At 38.3% G+C, this 13,965-nt stretch overlaps 2 protein-coding genes across 7 annotated transcripts in view; both read left to right on the forward strand.

Moving 5' to 3' along the window:
• plekhd1 (pleckstrin homology domain containing, family D (with coiled-coil domains) member 1) overlaps nt 1-11,454 on the forward strand; it is a 47,471-nt gene extending 36,017 nt beyond the window's left edge. Inside the window, exon 14 of the mRNA XM_085257537.1 lies at nt 11,290-11,454. The gene's annotated coding sequence lies outside the window, so the exon portion shown is untranslated. The remainder of the gene's footprint in view (nt 1-11,289) is intronic.
• smoc1 (SPARC related modular calcium binding 1) overlaps nt 1-13,965 on the forward strand; it is a 58,193-nt gene that overhangs the window by 9,520 nt on the left and 34,708 nt on the right. For all 6 annotated transcript variants that reach the window (XM_085257540.1, XM_085257542.1, XM_085257541.1 and 3 more), the window contains exons 2-3: nt 11,290-11,452; nt 12,218-12,289. In XM_085257540.1, the coding sequence (XP_085113666.1) occupies nt 11,290-11,452; nt 12,218-12,289 (235 nt within the window). The remainder of the gene's footprint in view (nt 1-11,289; nt 11,453-12,217; nt 12,290-13,965) is intronic.

The raw sequence follows: 13,965 nt of genomic DNA on the forward strand, positions 1-13,965 counted from the left end.
TAGGAAACCAGTTGGTGATTCTTGGCAACTATGTGTATGTAACCAGCAGCAATTACTTTGAAAAAGTAATTAATTATAGTTACTAGTTACTTCTTCAAAAAAGTAACTGAGTTAGTAACTGAGTTACAAGATTCTAAAAGTAAGTAATTACTTGAAAAGTAACTATTGCGTTACTTTAAAAAAAAAAGTTTAACCATGGGGTCCAGGGTATAATTGGCCATTTTTAACTACTTTTGATTTATTTGACCTCTACATTTCACATTTAAAAACTATTTATTTGCCTTGTTTGGTATCATCCTTTTCAGCACAACCTCACGTGTCAGAATTTACAGTCATGTTTTCATTTTGACATACTGTATTAACACAATTGATCTAAAATCAGACAAAAAACATAAAATCCGAGTAGAAAAAGTTATATTTTTTACTGTAACAACCACAAACATGTTTATTGAATCATATTTAATAAACTTTAAATGCAAATAAAAATTGTCAATTTTAAAATCATACGCACAAGTTTTGCAAACAACAAAGTTATTTGCAGCCATTTACCTTTTACCCTTTTTTTTTTAACCATTTCAAACTATTTACAGAACAATCAGCTGTTCTGCATTCAATAAGATGCCACACAAATTATTTGTGCCACTCCAGAAAAGGTGTATCACTCCTTTTTCTACCTGGAGACAGCAGTCACATCATTGTTCTGACACACAACACAAAACTATCCACAACACTACACAATAATTACACAAGACAACACATTAACTACACACTCCAAACACACTAAACGTGACAAATCTCTCACATGTCAAAACTCCCTCTCTCTCTTTTTCTGCTCTCTTTCTCTCACCGTCACTCCTCAAACTTCCCCCTCTTCCTAAACAGCCAAAAGTCATATTGCCATATCATTTTTGATTGGTCAACATGGTGCACTTTTACACCAACACGAAAGGGCTGTTTCTTGTTTTTTGGGTTTTTTTGGTCATAAGCAGAGAGTGCTTGCTAGCTCTGTCCTTAGACAGTAAACGTGACGAAACTATTGAGGAAAAACGCCGCATATATATTGTTTATCATGACTCTGGTTTTACATGGCCTATCAGGACAATTTAAAAACTGGTATATATCACCTTGTTGCTTTGTCATCTTAAAGTGGTCATGTCATTGGCTTACCACGACTACTTTATTCTTCCTCAGTCAAACAGCAGCAGTCATGCGATTGTTTTGCCCCCTTAGCTCCAGGTGTTGTGCCAAAAAGTGATCGTCGGGCAGAAAGTGATTGCTGTCCGCGGGAGCGCGCGCAGCTGCTTAAAGCTGTAGCGCCCAGATTACTTACAGCTACTTCCATGCAACTGATATAAGATGTGGTAAGCTAAAGACAGCTTCAACCGTCTGTTTGTTGAAAAATAGTAAAGCAACCGCACCGAATTTTCTTGTCACTAACAGTAATGGCATTGTAACGATAGAAATAGTAATTAGTTAGATTACTTGCTACTGAAAAAAGTAACGCCGTTACTTGTAACGCCATTATTCCCATCACTGGTAACCGGTTGGCGAGTGGTTGCTGAAGGTCGCAAAGAAGGTGCAAAACCCACTTTGTGATTACTTTGGTCACCACAGTAGCCTTTTATTTGAATGGAAGATGCCCACCTGTATGCAAACACTTGCAAAGGAATAGTCAAGCAGTAATAAAACTTAAAGTTAAGTGTATCAAACTTAAGTGTGATAGAAAACCAGGAACTGAGCACGTTCACCTTCAGTCATCAATGTCTGCTAACAACCAAATATAAGGAGGTTTTCTGTGCTACTACGTTCACTTTGCAACTTCTAGCAACTGTTGCCAGCTCGTCAAGGAATACACATTTTTCACTAGTGACAGGTGGTTGCCAGATTGTCGCTGTAGGCCTGTGTGAAGGGTGGCTTTACCTTTAAGGAAACTTGCTTCAGATTGACTACTCTGGATGTATGTGGGTTATGTCCACTCTTATTGACATCATACAGTTTTATCAGCAGAAAAAATAAATTCAGGTGTTTTAACCTCCTAGGACCTGGTGTCCACGTATGGGGACATCACATTTTGTGTTGGCTAGACCACAATACTAAATTTTGCTCTTTTAAATGGCTTTCAAATGAGCCATATTGATCAAAGTGGCACAATTGTTGTTTCTCATTTTGTTTTTGTACCCAGGAAAAATGCTGCTGTGTTCAGACACCAAATAAAGAGTTATGTACATCATTACTCAATTGTAAATACCAAATAAAATAGCAAAGAGAAATTAAAAATGCATGCCATGAAAGAGTTCGGGTCTTAGGAGGTTAACCACAAGGAAACGTTACTGACCCCATTGTATGAAACTCTGGCCTTGCTGAATATGAAGATCCACTACAATAACAGGGCAGCAGTCATTTCTTCCTGCTGTGGATGGCTCACAACCTTATGCCTCCTGTGTGAAAATTGTCCACCTTCTTTAAAAGCTTCCACACCAAAAAAGTGGGAAAGAAAATTTAAAATGCTAAAATTGTGTCTCGAGCCTTTTTATTTAGTCAGCTGGTTCTCCTTTCTCAATACAGAGTTAAGTTAAAAAGAATGATGTAGCTTTTAATACATTCCTTTTTTTTTTCTACACTTTTTTTTAAACACTATGTGTTAATTCAAACAGCATGACAGATGGCATTCACTTTATAGATTTCCTGAAAACTAAATGCTAATTATCGGACAAAAGTGATTACCTCTGCCCGTTAAAAGCCCACAACCGTACACAATTAGCTCTGTCTTTGGTGGACAACTTTCATTGGCTTGTTACCTCTGTGGTTGGCTCACTTTCATCCTCCTTTTCCTCCATTTGACTAATCCACTTATTTCCCAGTGAGGGAATGCCAAAACACCTGATGATTAATGACACAGGGATGCATTAGATAGCCATGCATGTATGTCTTTATATATGCGTTGGTGTTGTATTGTTTGTTGTTGTTGTTGTTATGCCCGGAGGCTATAATGAGCCCATCACACGTTAGCGTGAAGCTGGCACACAGATCTCCCTCTCGCTGTTTTGCGCTCACACACGTGCACCGATGCGGACCAGGCTGTAATGAATCCATCTGTGCACGCAAAAGCCTTTTCTGTAGAAGCAGTGATGTCATTCATGTTAAGGTGCATGGTGCTGTTAGTTAATCTGATTTAAACATCTCTTATGCTATCAGGGTAAGAGCTGAGGTCATCCCTTGTTTAAAAAAAGAGGCCGTGGGCTTTTCCAAGTAAAGAGTTTGGATTATTGACTACTGTGTGTTTCAATCAGAGAAAAAGAATCAGTGAAGCTGGCGAAATTTGGACCACTGTGCTGTATAATTGCAACCATATTGGAGCCTGTATTTGTATTATGCTGGCTCAAGTTCTACACAGACTAAACAGCCAAACATCCAAAATATGCTTTCTGTGCATGATTGCAACATATTTATGTTCGCAAGTATTAATAACCAAGGCAGCTTTGACAGCGACATAACCAGCGTATCACCTTCTGTTCTGTGATGGAGTAAATGGCTCTCCAAAAACAGCTCTGGAAAATATCATCTCTAATTAACATCAGGAAATTTTCTGGAAAACACATAAGAAAGCTGATGTCAATGATGCCTAATCACAGTGAAATGTCTTTAAAAATGTCAGCACTACAAATTTTCTGCAGACCGTTGGCAGTAAAAATTTCAAAGCACGCACGAGTATTAAATGTCTTCAATGGACCGGTATGCTATATTTCTCAGTTTGAACAGTAACACCATTACAGGCAGTGACTTCCAAGTGTAACATCGGGCTCAAGTACAACGTCTTGCTTACTGGAACGCCTGGCTGCAGGTTTGAAACTTTATCTCTCTTGGCAGCTCATGAAGGGTGTTAAACAAATACAAAAAAGCTGAATTTTTATGCAATCTTCCACATAAACACCACAAGTCATTGTTTCAGTAGGTATTAAAAATATACCACAGCTGATAATGATGAACCAAGCAGCCATACCAGTAAGTTCGCTAGTTAAACATTAGCTCCTCAAGTCATGCAGAAGTCGGTTTTCAAAGATAAACTATTTCGTTTAGATTTTTAACCTCTTTTCCTTTAAAAACAAGCACTCAGCTTTTTGTTGTTGTTTGTTGAACTTGAATAGTTTAATTTTTTTTTTAAAATAATGTGAACATATTCTGCTTTGACTGCCTTCATATCTTATCTTACTAGATGTTGTCTATTGTTTTTTTTCCTTTTACTGAAGTGGAACCACATGATAAGCACATATTTAGAAAGATAATGACCCTGCAAAAATAAATTATTCTGTCACCGAATAAAATCCCAAAAACTGGACTGAAAAATAATCTCTCTAATTAATATCAGGAAATATATAAAGACATATAAACATGTATTTATGAATGAAAATCTGTGCAAATTAACACATATTTAGGAAATAGTGTATTTAAAAACAACTTTGTCATGCAAGAAATAATTCTCTTAATGTAAGTAATTAGATGGGAAGTTTCATGGTGCTATCTATGAGTTAATATTTTCCTCTGAGAGGGTTTGCAATACTTGGGAGATAGTACTGTGAAAAACAACAAAAACAAAAAAGTCTTGTCCTCAGGTCACTAATCAGTGCAGCTTGGTCTGATAAGTTACAAAAAGATGAAACAATACGAGAAACAATATGTAGAGAAAGAAGTGAAGTTTAAGATCTGTGAAACTTCCTGTCCAGCTGCTTCCAGCCATAACACCACAAATTTCTGGATGCAACTGTTGAAAGCTGGGTTATATTTGGGTAATGCAGGCGCCAGTTTATGACAAGGAAGACAAACCCAAGGAATTAAAAAGACAACATCTCTGTTTCTTTTTAGATCTTTTGTTTTTTAAACTGTTCACTTTGAGTCCAAAGATTTTGGTGGTGCACTCACTAAGGCACATACCATAACTGAGAATAAAAGCTATAAATAAAATACAGTAAGCACGCAGCTCATGTTGTGCTGTGCAGCTTTTACTTCATTTACGTCATCCCAGCTCTGATAAATCTGGGAAATAAATCAGCTAAGTTGCTTTTCAACAAAACTTCAGCAAGTCTGTTCCCCATTAAAGTATTACCTGATAAAGGTGAAAACGGGATCAACCGTTTATGTTGTGTTAACGCTTTTTTAATACTCCTAATCTGTCCAAAGAAATTAGTTCTACTAAATTAAAAACACTTATTGTAGATGTGATCTGCATATTAACTACCACCTTGGTTCTGTCTCACATAGCCAACTTTTTACTCTTTATAAAAATGATCATTTTCTAATCATATTTTTCTTCTTTTTCCATTGCGGCGGGTTGGAGTGGAACAGACTAGCTGCCAGTGATGGTAAAAAAGACCATTTTGCTAATGCTGTAATGGTTGCACAATGGGGGTTGCATTTCACTTATTTTACGAGTGGTGGAGAGAGCGCTCGGGGATCTGTGTTATTCTGACTTCGATGCGTGTGTGAGCTTGTGTACTTCTGTGTGTTGGCGGAATGTGGCTTGTTAAATGTGAGAATGTCAATGCTCATTGTTTCCCGGTCAAGATATCAGTACCAAACCATCGTGTAACTCCCCTGGTGTTTTACCTCCAGCTAATCTTTCACCTCATCTCTTTGGTGGTCCATCAGGAAAAGCAGGATCTCGCATCTTCATAGTGTAACGAGATTTATAAAATATGCATTTCTTTTAGTTCTACTGTTTGGACATTAAAGAAAGTGCCTCTGAGTGGTTGTTAAAGTTACGTTATTTCACTCCATTATGTTGTTTGGGAATGTGGCTCTATAAATCCTTTAGTGTTGCCTGTTACACTATAATGTTTAGGTAATTAAGATTTATGTAATTAATGTTACTTTGACTTATGCTTGTTCCTTAACAGCTCCAGTTATATGTTAGCCTGTTTAATGTAGATGTGTTTGTTTGGCTGTGATTATGGAGTGTCAGCCATTACGGGCCTAACAGTTGGGGCTGTTTCTCCTCAGGAGATAATGCCAGGTCCTGTCAGCCTGGTTTATACTGTATCAGCTGATCACTGTCACATAGTCCTGGGTCAGGGAGTGACTGAAAATAACACTAAATGTTTGTTTTTTAACTTCTTCAGGCTGTGTGATGGGTGGGGTTTATCACTTCAGGTCAGCTCAGATAATAGTCAGTAAGCCAGAGAGTAAAGGAAAGATTAAGAAGGCAGAAATTTTGTCTAGTGCTAAAGTAAAGAAGTAAGTAACATTAACTGCTTTTTTCGCAGTATTTAAATGTGGAGCACATTCACATTGTTTATAGTGAGACAAATGTGGAGGAATCAAAATCAGAGCCGCTGCAGAGTGTCCTTAAGACGCAGTTTGAGATGTTACTGTGAAAGAAAGCAGAGTATTCAGATTAGATTGGAAAGAGTTTAGCATGCTACAGACTACTTGATCTTCTTTCCAAAGGGTTTGACTCATCATTCTCTGTTAAGCTAGATATTTTTCAGGTGGTTGTTTTAATTTGCAGTAGTGCAGAAATGAGCTGAACCTCATTTCTTTATATTTTGTTTCCAAGGAGCCAGACACTTTTGGACATTGGCTGCTTTTTCAGCCAGTCCAGTCCATTTTCAGAGGAATGTATTTTGAGTTTGTTAAGCCACTTACAAACTGACCTGTGAATCATTCAAGCATAAAAAAGGCACAGATTTTATGGTGTGAACCAGTGTCAGCGTGACTATGATCCCAAACACACTGACAGTGCAGTAAAAGTATACCTTGGAACAGTTGAAGTGAAGGATTGACTTTTCCAGGGCCCAGAACTCAACTTCTTGACAGAATGTAAGAAAAGGTAGCCAGCATTCAAAGAAGAGTTTTGAAATGTCCTTCAAAAAGCCTGAAGAACTATTCCTGAACACTGTGTAAAAGGAAATGAGGCTTGTTAGAGTTGTTCAATGTCTGTTTTTATACAGATTTATTGAAACAGTTTGCACGTTTCAGTAAACCTTTGCACCTATTTCTGATTTTCCTAGCAAAAAAAAAATAAAAATATATATATATATATATATATATATAAATATATAAAAATAAGGGTTGGGTCAAGATTTTGTTTTGCACAGCCCTCTTGAACATTTCTTTACCAAATATAGTTATGCGTTTCAGGGTTCTGTGAAACAGTAATTAATATTAATTACTTATCAAAAGGATTTCATCAGTAACGAGTCAGCTGCTGGCTGAGGCTTCGTGGCGCAGAGACAAGAGAGTGGTATCAATCATTTCAAGTCACTCTGACAAGTTAACTGATGATGTTTCCTTTGAGTCCCAGTGTTTGCAGGCCTGTTCTGGTGCATCCAGTAGATGCTTGATCAGATCGGTATGCGGGGAGTTTTTAAAGTTAGTGAATGTCTGGACTAATGGTTTCCGAGCAGGACTTTACACTGCATCGGGACCATTACCTGTCAGCTATTTAAATGTTTGGCCTGATCGGTGCTGTTACATACCTTATGTTAACTTTCCAGGAATATATTTCACAAACTACTTAACAGGTTACTGTGAAGACACCGCTGTGATGCAGATAAAGCTCTAAGAGAGAAAGAACACATCACAACATTGCTCTCTGTGATGTGCTTTTAGTTTATCTTAGAATTTCAAGAGTACTACTTGAAACATACAGAACAATAACTCACACTTGATAAATTTATATGCTGTCACATTGAAAGCTAAACAATGGGTAAAATGTTCCAGTGACTGCTTGAGTAATGCTTTCCTACCCTTTTAAAGTACTTTATTAAAAAAAATCTTCCATTTATTAAAAGTACTCTCAACTATAAATTGGGAAACTTTTCATGATCTCCTTGAGTGTCTGTTTCACCTTTACCAGAGGCGAGTGTTTGGGTGGGACGGTATGAGTAAGAACTGTGGGAGACATGGTAGAAGTGTTTATTTCCACCTACCAGACAATGCTGTCCCAATGCTTTATTATGACAGTGGAGGTAGAGTAAGTTTGTGAGTCAGTGAAGGGGAGGACAGGTCAGTCTGTGGGCAGAGGCCGGACTCTTTGGCTCATAACCTGGAGAAGAAGTCGGATAGAGCTAAATCACTTTTTTAAAATGGTTTGTTTTGGATGGTGATGTACCAGTTTAACAGTTCACCACACAGACAAACTGCTTTCCATCCACAGTCGTTTGGCTCAGGCTAGTTGACTATTTTTAATCATTTCTCCTGTGGAAGAAACAAGTAACTGCTCTCTCCTCTGCTAATGCTTAAAAAGAAAGTTGACATGGTCGCTCTCTACCTGGATAATGAATAATAGTCATATGTCTGGTTAGCCTGGAAATAAAACGTGATATAATGCAGATACATGCTTTTTTCCAATTACTGAATAATTGCTGTCCTTGACCAAAGCCAAGAGGAAGACACGCAAGTTAAAACTTGGAATGATGTGCCACGTTTTTCTCCCTGTCTGCACGCTCTCCTAAAGAGGTACGTCATGATTTAGTTTCACTCTGCACTATCTGACAAGAGCTTCTCTGTGACGGTTCAGTGCCAAGCCTGGAATCAGGTTAAACTCTCTGCCTTGTTTTAGGGGTATTTTTACAGCATGGCAATCTGTATTTGTGTCTCGCCGAAGTAGTAATCCCTTTGTTTAAATTTTACTTTACCTTGTTGTATTAAGGTTCTTCTATATGGGAAGAATCAACATTAAACTTAACATTTCTGCCTTTGTTCAGACGTTCAATACAAGACAATGTTTTTGAGGGGTTAAATCTGTTACCTTCCAGTTTCAGGACATTTACTTTGGCTTCTGATTTATCTAGCTAATAATGTCGAGTATCTTTTTATATTTCAAGAAAAATCCAATTATCTTTGCAGATAATGAAGTATCTAAATGTAGGATTATTTCCATGATAGTAAGTCTAAAAAATGTCCAAACAATCTAATTAATGTCACATTTAGTAATAAAAGGTGATTTTTTTTGTGCACCGTTACATATTTTGCAGTGAAGTAAAATGATTGTAAAAGAAAAAAAAAGCCAGAAAAACTCAATAGTCGTCACTATTATAAATAAAAAAAAGAGCCATGTAGTCTTGAAACTAGTTCATTTGCATTGGATACTGGTGATATTAAATCACCACTTGGCAGATAATTTGCTTTTTGAATTTGGGACTTCAAATGTTGAGATTTAAAAAATTAATGTTTTTGACTGTCACAGCTGTCAGCGCTGGCAACGATCGTTTGGTATTTGTAAAGTAAAAAACCCACAGAGACTGCAAATGGATGATTTTCTGACCTGCGTCTCATTTTACTCACCGCGTTTTGGCTTTGTGCTGCAGGTTATAACAAGTTAAAATCCCGTTTTCTCTCCAGGTCACTAAAAAGAATGAAATATCAGCCAGAATATGACAAAGAATATAAAATTCAAGTAGCAAGAGTATTTTGCCACTGTGGCTGAAGTGATGCTTCAGGTTTTACCAGCATGTGTCAAGGGATGCCTATTTTTTGGTTCGAGCCCCGGCTTGGACAGTCTCGGTCGTTGTGTCCGTGGGCAAGACACTTCACCCGTTGCCTACTGGTGGTGGTCAGAGGGCACGGTGGCGCCAGTGTCCGGCAGCCTCGCCTCTGTCAGTGCGCCCCAGGGTGGCTGTGGCTACAATGTAGCTTGCCATCACCAGTGTGTGAATGTGTGTGTGAATGGGTGGATGACTGGTTGTGTAAAACGCTTTGGGGTCCTTTGGGACTAGTAAAGCGCTATATAAATACAGGTCATCTAGAATAGATTAAGGTTAAGGTATACATAAGTCAAAATTCCTAGGAAGCTGTTGTCAATAGAAAATATTTCAAGTCTGATTGTACTGGCAGTTTCTTGTTTTTTTTAAAGGCAGAATAAACAGAAAGTTACAGACTTCAGAGATGATGATTGTGTTGGGTTCTCACTCCTTGATAACAAGAGTAACACTAATTCAAAGCCACAGAGGAGTTTAGAGTATGTTTGATGAAAACGTCTGGTGTGTATATGAGATCCAGTTGTCTACCAGCTCATTCATGACATCAGAAATTTGGCCTAGTTACAATGTACCCTTTGCTCATGTCTTTCTGATTAGACGTTCAGAGAAAATCTGTCTCCAAGCAACATTTTTTAATGTTTTTCAAAATAATAAAAAAAAAAAAAACGTTTTGAAGTTGGAGGCTGGGGCCAGGAGGGGGTGGGGGGGAGGTTACAATGAGAGAAGCATGAAAGCTCAATGTAGATCACTTCGCAAATGGCCTCAGATTGTCTGATATGAGTTGGCAAGTGAAGGTTGGAAAACTGTGTCCTTTTTTTGGTAAAGTACCTGCTCTTGATGCTCTGTTGGATTCAACTAGATCTCTTCTAGTCACTTTTGAGACTTTTGGGTATGAAACACATTTGATAAAAGTTTTAATCTGCAGGATATTTTTATTTTCTTTTTTTTTTTTTTTTTTTACCTTTTATAAAACACATGTTTAGAATAAAAAAAAGCATAATCATCACTAGCGAGATGACACAGTTGCTTCTTGTGTTTTCATGTTGGAATACTGAAAATAATTTCAACAAGAGTTGGCTCAGGTACACAACTGGGACACTTCTCATAGCAGAGGACTCTGTTGCTGCTCAGTACACACCTACTCTCTCCACTCACTAACACAAAACTCCATCTTTCTGGCAAAGTTTGTACTCCCTGAAATCCTTTAGAGCTTAAATATATCTGAGGCAGCTGTAATGCCAAGGACCATTACTGCTGTCAGAAAGAAGGCCGTGTTCCAACAGTACAGTATAATTGACTCACTAATAGATCATGAGTGATCTTGGGAGAGGGGAAGAAAGATTCCTATTGGAGAGTGTGGTTTGGCTACTTTGAAACTTAATCAAGGTTGAACCTGTCTTCAGCCAAAGATCAATTACATAAATTAGCCTCTAGGTCAAGCTTCAGTGCAAAACAATCTTGTCACGTCGGCTTAAAAAAAAAGAAAAAAAAAAAAAAGCAAGGCAGCAGCTGACAAGTGTTTGAGAAAACAGAAATGTTTTGAGCAAAATAGGCAAGTGACCCGTGAGTCCAATTTGTACGTTAGTTTGGCATAACCTCAGATTCAGCTGAATGCTGCCTTTGTTCAGACATAGGGGAGCTAGAAAGAGAAGACGCCAAAAAGTAAGAACAAACCAATTTTTCAAGGGATGACAAAAAAGTTCCAAAGTCCCTAATCTCAAAATGTGTCTGTCCCATTATATAAAATCTGAAGTGAGTTAAATGTGTATTGCACCAGTGTTATGTTAACATGTTGCTGTATTTGTTGTTGCAGTGGCTGATTGGAGACAGAGACAGGGACTGTGGGATCACCTGCTCACGGACGGGGAAGCCGGTGTGTGGTTCAGACGGGCGGAGCTATGACAGCAACTGTGAATTGCAGAAGGCGCGCTGCAAAGATAAGACACTCACATTAGCACACAGAGGCCGGTGTCGAGGTGAGAGCTAAACTCTGGTCAACTCTGTGCAGATACACGGAGCTATTTTCAGGGTGCATTCAAGAAAATTGAGATGTAGGATTTATCTGTTTTTTTTATAAATGTAAAAAGTGATGATGTTTACATGAATGTTTTCCTGATGTCTGTGTTTACACAATCCATTTCTCACACATAACAGTCCACAGCTATCAGTAAAAGTCATACATGCATTTACATACATCAACGGGCACACAACAGGTACAATAATAAGTCAGACACAGCACTAATGAGAGGTGTTGGGATGAAGGTTGGTTGCAAAGCAGCTTGCAGGTGCATAGCAACTTTAGGTTGGATAAAAAAACTGACTCTGTACTAAGATTAGCTGACCTGTGGGATTGCAGTTGAGGTTAACTTGGCCTACCTATACTGATGCTTTGCTCATTTTCTGAATCTGTATCTAGGGCTGGAGAGGAAATGGATCAAAAAGAAAATCACCCTAAAAACACATGGTGTACTATAGCATTGCCATGGTAGATAGTTTGCATTGGTCTGAAATGTCAAAACAATACAGCTGGATTTGTACTTTTAGATTTTTGATACTTTGAAATATTCTAATAGATTTTAATTTAGTTTAAGTTTATTTAAGTTTTCCTTGTCACACCTGTTGCTCATTAAGGTGTACAGAGATTTTGTATTATACTCGACTCTAAATAGTACCTGAAAGAGTACAAAAAAGAGCATCAACAGCCAAAACCACACAGACTCTGTGACCTTTTTGTCATTCAGGTAAAAACTGGGTGTTGCCAGTGGCTCTAGCACCAACTGCTATATCTGAAGGGAGAGACGTGGAGCTCAAAGGTAAGAACTGTGACACCTTAAACACCGCACACAACCTAAAATGCAGTTTTAGAATTCATCATAACCTAATATGGCCACTGAAAAAGCAATAAAATAAAAATGAAAAAAGCAATAAAATTAATTGATTAGAATCTTAAATAGCATATTTAAGTAACTGCAGCCTGTGGCCACAACTCAAAGTCTGGGAAAAGTGGAACTAAATGGAGAAGATGTCTTTAATTTTCTGCCTCTGTGTAGCTATGTAAGTTTTTACAGACCAGGCTCACACACTTCCTCAGTTTCTGGATGCCAGCCACCCAGCAACGGCAGAGATTGATAGGTCTAAAGTCAAGATTGGAACCGGGCATCGTAGCCCCCTTTTTTCCAGACCCCCTTCTATCCATTAGAAAAACAGCAGTACGACTAAATCCATTTTTGGAGTGAATCTGACTCCCTTTGTGTGGTAATATGTGGCTTTGTTTCATAATACCAGTGTTGTGCCAAGGGAAGGAAAGCTGGGCAAAGCTCACGCAGTCTTTGCAGATGCAGCAGGCCTGTTCTGTTGTAATGAAAATGCTGCTTTATTTAGGCAGGCAGTTTGTGAACCAATCCTTGTTTACAACGACAAAGCCAGGCAAAGTCTCGTTGAAATGTGCGTGAGATTCAGATTAAACACAACAGATTAATTTGAATACGAGGCTTATAAATTGCTAACAAGTATAACAAACAACCGCAAACAACAACAAGCACAAAGCTGTGGCTGATTCAACCGGCAGACCTGCTTATTCATTATTTAGCTTTAAAATCAACACATTATGCATCATTCAAAGTCTCTCAAAGGGAGATTTGTCTGTGTCCATACACTGTGTTTCGGCTTTGTTACAGCTAACAAGCACGAGACGACAACCTGCAAACGACTGCTGGGCTCGACTTTCTTTTTACATTTACATAAATCAGACGTATTCAGGTTGGATTTTGGGGTTGCTTTTATGTCTCACTACAATATTCTATCTGCATTTTCTCTACAATACAAGTCTCATTTATAAATTCATGCATTGCTGTCCTCCTCAGTGACATCACCACCCTATTTTGGCCCTGTCAGTCTTTTATGCTTAAAGGAGACATCATGTCTGTCTCTACTCAGGTCCAGAGATGACTTTTTCAAACTTTTATTTATCCAGGAAAAATATTTGTTAAAAGTGGAGGACCGTGGTCGACTGGTCAGCTCCCTGGTGTGACTGTGTATACATGAACGGTTGAACATGAACTCATGTCCACAGGATTTTTGAGTGCAATAAAAACAGTAGTCGCTGACGGGAGTTTGAACCAGTGAACAGCTGGTGTGAAGCCCACTTCATTCTCTGACCTTTAAAGCCACCTCCATCTCTGTGCCTCGAGAGCAGGACAAGCTCATCGGTGCTGCACGAACAGTTTCCACTGACATTTCCAAATATCCATGTAGAGTACATGACGCACTCCTCAGCACTAACAATGAAGTATCCATAGCCTACATCTGGCACTAGCAGTGGTCAGTGTTGAGGAATGTGTTGTTTTAGTATTTTTGAAGACTGTTAAAAAGTCTCTGCCTCCTCTAGAGTTGAGCTACCTGCAGGTTTATTATGGTTGGAGCTTTTTTTTTCAGATTTGTGAAAAACCACACGCTGAAAGTTTGATTAAGTGTTTTAAGGGTCAGATTA

The sequence above is a fragment of the Mchenga conophoros genome, linkage group LG19 (assembly GCF_057382185.1).
Source record: "Mchenga conophoros isolate Kocher_MC1m ecotype Shallow Benthic linkage group LG19, M_conophoros_male_GT1.1, whole genome shotgun sequence".
NCBI classification, from domain to species: Eukaryota; Metazoa; Chordata; class Actinopteri; order Cichliformes; family Cichlidae; genus Mchenga; species Mchenga conophoros.